Below are 8,955 nucleotides of genomic sequence, written 5' to 3'. Positions count from 1 at the left end.
TGCGTCTCCCCCTTGGTCGGCGACTCCGGCAGCCGCTCCTCCGTATGTGGCGGCGGGTGGCTCTCGGGATCTGGCGGCTCGATGGCGGCGGCCTTCGGTGTTGGAGGTGCTGCTGGTGGTGGTCTCGGCAGGGGCCCTGGACGCCGGAGCGGCGGCTCCGGATGGTGGCAGCGCCGCCATCTTCTTCACGGCGAGCGGTGGCCCGTGGCCCTGGCCTTGTGGGCGGCAAGGTGGCGGCGAGATCTAGTCCGGGGTGTCATGGTGGCCGGTGAAAACTGAGCCTCGACCTCGGTCTTGGCGGATGATGGTGGCATCGGTCGACGTCGTTACCTTGTCGAAGGTGTCATCTTTGCCCGTCTTGGCACTACACCCGGCGAGTTGGGGATGCGCGGCTGCCGGTGAAAACCGTGCTCCGACCTCGGTTGGCGGACGATGGCGACGTGTCGCTACCTTCTTGAAGGCATTGTCGTTGCAGTCTGCGGTCTCTCACTCGTGCTACTCCGGGGGAAACCCTAGGTCTGGGTTTCCCGGATCGGACGATGGCGGCGCCCCCTGCGTCGTTTTACCTCACATCATTTTGGAGCAGCTACTGGATATTGGCGGATTTCGGTGGAGTGGTGTTCATCTACCATATTGTTAACGCTGAGTCTTAATGGTATGATGTTGCAGGGTATGATGCAGATGCGGGATGATGTATACGTGCAGGATGGTGGAGCCGTTTGACATCATGGTGGCATCGACGGCAGATTTTGCAAGGTTAATATGATGATCTTTCTTGAAGATGGAGTCGAGGAAGACGGCGGGAGCAACTTCTATGACGTGTGTGTTGGCGTGCGTTGAGAGTCTGCTTGACTGGATGTGCTTCCCACGTGATTGGCCGGTTTAGAAAAAAATGTTCCCATTTCATTTTCAGATGGCCGAATTTAAAATAGATTGAAATACAAAAAACGAATTGTTGGTCATGAGTCATCATGACGACATGACCCTACTCAAGACTGTCCATGAGAGATTGAGAGAGCAGTTCTCTGGAGCCTGTCATTGTGTCCGATACAGGAGCAGCCAAGGTAGTCGAACTAATTAAGCTCCTTAAAAAAGGCTTGCTAATTGTACATAACTGAGAGCTCCAGTAGCGGTTCGAAAGTAAAACAGAGCCAGCCACATCATGGCAACCAAGCTAACTGAGGCTAACTGAAAACTAGGACATGCTACGATAAGCTAATTATTGATAGTGATCATGTCTATTGCTACTAAGCTAGCTGATCTAGGTGGCGTGCTTGTCGTCCTTGAGATGGCGCGCCTTCTCCTTCTCCTTCACATGCGACCCCTGCGAGGTGTCGTAATCTGCACAGAAAACCCCCAATTAAACTACACCATTCCCAACTCCTGCAAGAGATTCAGTTTAGAGTTCATGGCGCGCGTACCAGGATGGTTGGGGTGCACCTCGGTCCCGGGGTTGAACACCGGGTCGTTCTGGCCGTAGACTCCCCCAAACCCCTCCTCGTCGGACCTCGTCGCGTACCCCTCCCCGAACGAGTGGGTCATCACGTCCCTGCGCGGCACAGCGACAAGATTGGTCAGGTTCGAGCGGCGCCAGGAGCATTTGGCCAGGGGAAGGATGAGCTAGTTACCCGCGTTCCGTCACTTCCGTGTGCTTGTCGTCTGTGTTGTTGCCCTGCTGCTTCCCCTCCGGCGCGTGGGGCGGCGGCTGCTTGTGCAGCTGCTGCTGATGCTGCTTGGCCGGGTCCATGCCCACGCCCTGGTCGCCCGGCACCGGCGCGGCGGCGTTCGACGTCGCGGCGACGCTCCTTCTACCTCCGTGCGCTGCGGCGGTGGCTGGTGCCACGAATCCTACCGGCGCTGCGCCGCCTCTCTTCCCGCCGAACCGGCCGAGCGCGATGCCGAGCCCCGTGCTGCTGCTGCTGCTAGCCAACCTGAGAGAGTACATGAGAGGAAAACAGCTCGTCTGGTGACGGCGGTGCCTTCCAGCGTTCTTCCGGAGGGAGGTTATAAGCGGCCGGGCCGGAGGGAGGTTGCCAGATTGATGCGTGTGCGGTGGCGCACGCGAGGGGTGACACGCAGGAGCAGCCTCGAAGGCTCGGAGGGTCGTGGCGCGCTCTCTCGACGCCGACCGCTTACACGCGTCGCTCTTGGACGGTTGTGAGGGTGTGCCTGTGCCGCTGCGACTTGTTGCGCCGCACCCGCGAGTTGATCCATACTGGTTTCGCCGTGTTGCATGGTGCATAGCAAAGCAGCAGGCAATGGATAGGGACGATCTAAGTTCAAAAACAAAACAAAAAAGAAGATATGGACGATCTTGGACACGGGCTGGAAGAAGATTTGTTTATTGGACTCTCTCCCGTATACTCTTACGATTTAGCCGCTGGGCCTTTTTGGGTGGACTACTGGTTTCGGCCTTTAGAGCATGTCTAACAGGCTCCGTATAACCCGTCCACCCCGTGAAATTCCGGCGGGATACGGGGCAGGCGTAATATGGGGCGTCTAGTAGGTCCCGTATACGGGCCGGCCCGTTTCGGCGGAATACGGGGCCCAGAAAATCGGCCCCGTCGCCCCCTATTTATACTGGGCGCAGGTGCGAGTGAGGGGTTAACCCCTCACTCGCAACCCTAGCTCCACCGTGCGCCGCCGCCTCCGTAGTTAGCTCCGGCGAGCAATTCCTCACTCCCCCGCGCCGCATTCCACCCCAGCTCCGGCATGGACGCCCGCGGCCGCAGTACCACCTCGCCGGCGAGCGGATCGAAGCGATCCCGCTCGCCGGACAACGTGGAGGATGCGTGGCGGCGCCAATGCAAGAGATCCGCCGCCGGGAGCCGGCGTGCGGCCTGCAGGTATGCCGGCGCCGCGTACGACCCGCCGAAGCTCGTTGACTTCGCGGCGGGCGGGCGCCGGTACAGCCGGGGATCCGCCGAGTGAGCCGATGAGCGGCCCCAAGTTCGACGAGTGGCGCGCCGAGTGGGAGCGCCGACGCCGGGCGAAGGAGGCTTGGAGCACCGGCGGCCGGAGGAGCTCCGCTCGCCGGCGAGGAGGAGGAGGCCCCGACTTGTTGAAGGCGCTACGACGAGTACCTCGAAGGACGACGCCGAGAGGAAGAGGGCGAAGGAGGAAGAGGTGGCGGCGGCCATCGCCGCCGTGAAGGAGGCGCAGTTGCGGGAGGCGGAGGCGGAGGCGGACTCGTACCTAGTCGACCTCTCCGAGTAGAAGTCGCGATCCATTTATTAGGATCGCGCATTTTGGATGTAGAAGCGTTGATCCGTATGTATGATCGACGAACTATGAATATGAAAGTTTCCCGGGGTTTTAATTTACGAATTTACGGGGTGAAATACGGGGTCTGCTAGACGGAACGGTGTATCTGCCAGCACTTTTTTTATACGGGGCGAAATAATCGCGATATACGGGGCTGAAAAGTAAGGGACCTGTTAGACATGCTCTTAGGATTTATCCGCACGCCTCGGGAAAAAATAATGTCTACTTCACACAAGACGGTCATGGCCTCATCCCTCATGGGTTGTCTAAACAAAAAACCAAGACGGTCATAGGGGGGCGGGAGAAGTGGCAAACCTATATGCCGACCAGCGCCCATTTCTTTTTTTATGTTTTATGTTTTTTTTTTCATTTATGTTTATTTTCTTTTCCGTTTCTTTTCTCGTTCTTAAGATTTAACTTTTTCTTGAAAAATGTTTAAATTTAACAAATATTTTTAATATAAAATGTTCAAATTGAAAAATGGTTTATCTAATAAATGTCTAAATTTGAAAAATATTTCCATTAGGAAAAACAAATTTTCAAAAAAAAGTTTAATCTAAAAATTGTTCAATCTCGAAATATGTTCAAGTTCAAAAAATGTTTCAATATTTAAATTTGTTCCATTTTAAAATTTGTTCAATTTTGAAAATGTTAAAAAAATTAAAATTGTTCATTTTACAAAACAAATCAGGTTTCAAAAAGGTTTGAACAATTTTTGAATTCAAATTTTTTTCGAGATTGTGCAGATTTTAAAAATTGTGCGCAGTTATAGAACCAAGACCAGACCGAGCGAATAGAAACAAAGATCGAGCCTAACCAGGAACCAAACTCGACCGACAACTAAAATTAATGGGCCTGGCCCATGTTCGGCCGTGGGTGTGCAGCAACAATGCACCCACCAACCATGTCGGTATGGAGGCCCTCCCGTGGGGAGATGCTATATGCTGACCGGGTCGGAACGGATGGGTTCCCTCACACTCCTCGGATCCGGCGGTGCTAAATAGGTCGCGGCCCATCAGGTAAACGTCTTTTTTCTTGTTTATTCTTCTTTCCTTTTCAGTTTGGAGTTCTGTTTTTTAAAACTAATATTTTTCTATTTAGTTTTATATTTTCAAATTTTGTTTTAAATTTTATATATATAGATTTCAGAAAATGTACGGTTTTAAATTTGTTCACAATTCAAAAATTATTCAAAATTCAAATATTGTTTAAAATTCAAAAGTTGTTCAAAAGCTATTCGAAAAATCACAAATCGTTCAATTTCAAAAAAAAATCGTTATGTGCTCGAAATTCGTTCAAAATTCAAAATTCGTGCAAATTTTGAAATTATTCAAATTTCATAATTCGTTCAAATTTTGGTTAAGAACAATTTTTAATTAAAAAAATTCAAACCTGAACATTTGTCAAATTTGAAAAAGTTCGAAAATTATTTTATACAGAAAAATAAAACGAAAAACAGAAAAAAGAAAAAGGAAAGAAAAAAGGAAAAAAAAAGAACATGAAAAAATGCCTAAACGGGCCGTCCCACACCGCGCGCTCGGGTGTGCGGCACGGTGCAGGTGCCGACCTGGTCGGCATATAGAGATGGCGGTCATAGGGGCTGTCCTCGTTAATGCTCGACAAATCTGTTACGGCGTCGAAATTTGCCATGAAAGGAAGGTGGGTCCTGGCCCGAACCGAGCGCAATGTCTTAGTGGGGTCTTCTTCTTTCTGGGGTTTTTCTCTTTTCTTTTCTTTCCTTTTACCTTGAATTTTTTCTTTTCCTAATTTTTCTGCTACTTTTTTCTGATTCATTTTTTCTTCTTTTATATTTCACTGATTTTCTTTAATATGTTACTATTAACCATTTTATTTCACATACTTTTTAAAATATTTTCACCTTTTGCTTTTCTATTTTTTCAGCAACAAATGAATGTTAATAGCAATACTTTGACATTTATTTTTATATGACAAATATTTATTTGTTTTAATAAAGTTTATTTTGATACAAGTGAGCATTTCAAAATAATTGATTTTCTAATTTCCTTATTTCTTGCAAGTTCAAAAAGATATTCACGCTTTCAAACAAAAATGCTCACACATTCAGAAAATATTCAGGGGGTTCAATAGAGTATGCTCAAATATTTATAAGATGTTGAGTTGGTTCAAAAATTGTTCATGAATTGAAAAAAAATGTTCATGGGTTCGAGAAAAATATGTTCACATATTCATACTAGGTATTCAAGGGGTTCAATAAGGTACATTCACGGTAGTCAAGGGGTTCAATAAGAAATATTCACTTAGTCGAAAAATAGGTTCGCATATCCAATAAAAAAGCATTGGGTTCTAAAGGGTATTTACGTGGTTCAACAAAATGTTCATGGTAAGCTTGCAATCAACAAGGGTCGTCTCTTAATAAATACCGGCCTGGGTCGTTCGAAGGCTTGATGGGATGACGTTACTAATATTTATTTCTACAAAGTTGACATCGCTTTTGTGAAGCTTCAGTGGAGGGATTAGAGAGCTTCTCATGCCTTGGTCTAAAAATCTCTTTCTCGTGATCTTGCTAATTCCTATCATGAAAAATATTTTCTTTGTGGGTGCAATCGAGCATTTCAACTTTTTTCGTTATTCATTAGTGTCTCATTAGTCTTTTGGGAGATCTTGCTGATTTCTATCATATATAATATTAGTGCATATGAGCATTTAAATGTGTTATGCACTTGCAAATATTGAAATGTGTTGTGAACTTGTAAACATTGGAATATTCTGTGAACGTGTAATGTATTGTATTCATGTGTACGCATTAAAACTATTGTGAAAAATCTATTTGCTCCATATGATACTTAAAAATCATTGGAGTAGATTATTAACCGTTGCATCAACTAATGAAACCTCCCCTCAAAAGAAAATGAAACCAAGGTTATGGCGTGGCTCACATTTTTATCTTTACGTGCTCCTGACCATATTCACCAGTTTGAAGAACTAAATTTGAGCACCACCCCTTCCTGCACCTAACTATACCTCATTCACATCGATTTCCTTCTAACAATGTAATATCACCTACTTAGATAATAAAACAAAATTGTCGAATGAGTGAAATTAACAACAAGCGAAACAGTGTTCAGGAGAAACTAGATACTACTGTTGATATAGTTGAAGCAGGAGTTGGCGTGATAATTGCAGGAATTCGAACTCCGGTCGTTGGGGTGCCACTACGACCCCAACCACTAGGCTATGTCCACGTCGTCGAATGAGCGAAATTAGAGAATAAAATAAAATTGCATATAATATTTTGTTCTCCTTTTGCATCAGGTGATGCACACAACAATCTTTACTGCGAAGTACCAACCCGACATCTTTATTTCGAAGTATCATTCCAACCAAATGGCGCAACTGATCACATGTTACTACCTCCATATCGGATTATAGGCCTATTACGCATTTCAAGAAAAATTTCAACTACTACTTTAGTCAACAAAATATGAAATATGTATCATAAAAATTATACTATTGAAAACTTCTTTTGAATATGAATCCAATGGTATAATTTTTGTATCATATATCTCATATTTTGTTGACCAAATTTGTAGTTGAAGTTTTTCTCGAAATGCGTAATAGGCCTATAATCCGGTATGAAGGTAGTACAATGCATAAAATAGCCTATTGCTACACCACCATCGGTATTACTACTTTACTGCGAAGTACCAACCCGACATCTTTATTTCGTAGTATTGAACAAAGTTCCGCGGCTATCTCCAAGCGGCTACACCTGGAGTAGTGAATCTGGCACCTCAACACGTGTAGCATAGACCATGTACCATGTAAATATCCGGAGCGCAACCATAAATTATCTGTAGAAATTGAAAAATTGGTGTTATTAAAAACATCATTATTAAGTCAATTCCATAATTGGCATAAAATAGGATATGTTTGGTTTCTGACCACAACTCGTCAAGATAAAGTTTTAACAATTTAGTACGTATTTGGTTTTCGCCATATTTTAGCATTATACTTTATTATCCATATGACCTAATAATCATCGATCGATTTTTTTGCCAAATTTTACTACACTTCGTGGCGCCCAATTTGCCAGCCACACTTTCTGGCTACCAAAGCCGGAACCAAACATTCCCTAATTCTCAAACATAGAAACATTCCCTAATTCTCAAACATATTGAAAGTTGAAATCAGTTGGGGTGAAATCAACATAAACAACTCTGTGAATGTTGTCATTACCATGCAACTTTGGTGGTTACTAATTTTCATATTACATTAGTAAATAAATTCAATTATAACACCGTAGAAGTAATTCTCAAAATAAGCTGAACGGTATTATTATTTTTTAAATAAAGCGGTGGCTTGAAATAAGAATGGCTTTAAATTAATGAAGCCATCAATCATCTCGAAGTTGCACCATAAGTTATAACACACACCTTCCATACCTTAAATTTCTAGATCAAGCTCTGCACAAACTGAATTGTATTATTTCACATGATATATAAGTGGGTACTTGTAGGATTGTAGGAACTACTATGGTAGTTAGGGGCAGCAGCATCTTAGTTCCCATGAAATAATTAGCAGATGGCTCACACAACTTGCCATACTTTAAATTTCTACTACGGAGTACTACTATCAAATCGCGATTACCTTAATGATCATTGCTGTGACGTGTCCATCCAGCTAAATAGCTTAGCTAGGTCGCATGCTTGTCGTTGTCCTGCTTATGCTTCGCCTCCGATCCCTGCGAGGTGTCATGCTCTGCACAAAAATCCCAATCAATTTCACCAGTCGCACCTTCTTCACGGATGAAAAACCTTGAAGCTTTTTTGACAACTTTTTTTCTTTCGAATTTAACAACAACAACAAAAAAAAAAATAGTAGGTACGTACCAGGATCGTTCTGTCCGTAGACCCCGCCGAAGCCTTCCTCGTCCGCCCTCGTCGAGTACCCCTCCCCGAACGAGTCTGTCATCACGTCCCTGCGCCACACGACGAGGCCGTCAAGATCTTATCATAGTAGTATTTCGCAGGTAAGGAGAAGCTCGTGAAAAACAGGATTTTACCCTTTTGCCGTATGCTTGTCGTCGCGGTTCTTGTCCTGCTGCTTCCCCTCCGGCGCGCGGGGAGGTGGCTGCGGCTGGTGCTTCGCTGGGTCCATGCCGACGCCCTGGTCGCCCGGTACCGGTGCGGCGGCGCTCGACGTCGCCGAGACGCTCCTCCTCCCTCCGTGCGCCGCGCCGCCCCCGCCTAACCTGCCAAGCGCGAAGCCGAGTCTGGTGCCGCCGGTAGGCAGACGAAGAGAGTACATGGGAGGAAATAGCTCGTCTGATGACGGCGGTGACCTCGCAGCTTTCTACCGGAGGGAGGTTATAAGCTAGCGGTCGGGCCGTAGGAAATTCGATGCGTCTGTCGGGAGAGAGCACGTAGGGAGTCGGCCTCGAAGGATCGGTCGACTGCCTACACGCGCCAGCTGTATTGGACTTGGACGGGGTGTGAGAGTAGGCCTGTGGCACCGTGACTCGTTGCATGTGCAGAGCAAAGCAGTATTGAGACGTGTTCGTTCCAGAAGATGATAGGGACGCGTGCGCCCCTCGTTCCATTCTCTTTGTGAGGTTTTAAGACGGTGACGCTTCAATATTTTATTTTGAACTGGATACTTCCAGATTTTGGCCGGTAAGAGCAATTCCAATAGTGTAGTCAACTGCTGGCT

At 46.1% G+C, this 8,955-nt stretch overlaps 2 protein-coding genes across 2 annotated transcripts; both read right to left on the bottom strand.

Annotated features, from left to right (window-relative positions):
* Positions 1–1,154: 1,154 nt before the first annotated feature.
* On the bottom strand, positions 1,155–1,945 carry LOC124700395. Its single transcript, XM_047232528.1, has 3 exons — positions 1,629–1,945; positions 1,422–1,549; positions 1,155–1,341 (listed from the first exon to the last, which is right to left on the bottom strand). Exons 1-3 carry the CDS (start codon positions 1,943–1,945, stop codon positions 1,262–1,264), a joined length of 525 nt encoding a protein of 174 aa, XP_047088484.1. The 3' UTR covers positions 1,155–1,261.
* Positions 1,946–7,939: 5,994 nt separating this feature from the next.
* LOC124697289 lies at positions 7,940–8,553 on the bottom strand. Its single transcript, XM_047229902.1, has 3 exons — positions 8,309–8,553; positions 8,136–8,224; positions 7,940–8,004 (listed from the first exon to the last, which is right to left on the bottom strand). Exons 1-3 carry the CDS (start codon positions 8,551–8,553, stop codon positions 7,940–7,942), a joined length of 399 nt encoding a protein of 132 aa, XP_047085858.1.
* Positions 8,554–8,955: the final 402 nt, after the last annotated feature.

This window comes from Lolium rigidum, chromosome 3 (genome assembly GCF_022539505.1).
Source record: "Lolium rigidum isolate FL_2022 chromosome 3, APGP_CSIRO_Lrig_0.1, whole genome shotgun sequence".
Lineage (NCBI taxonomy): Eukaryota > Viridiplantae > Streptophyta > Magnoliopsida > Poales > Poaceae > Lolium > Lolium rigidum.
This window is presented reverse-complemented; position numbering and strand designations above follow the sequence as displayed.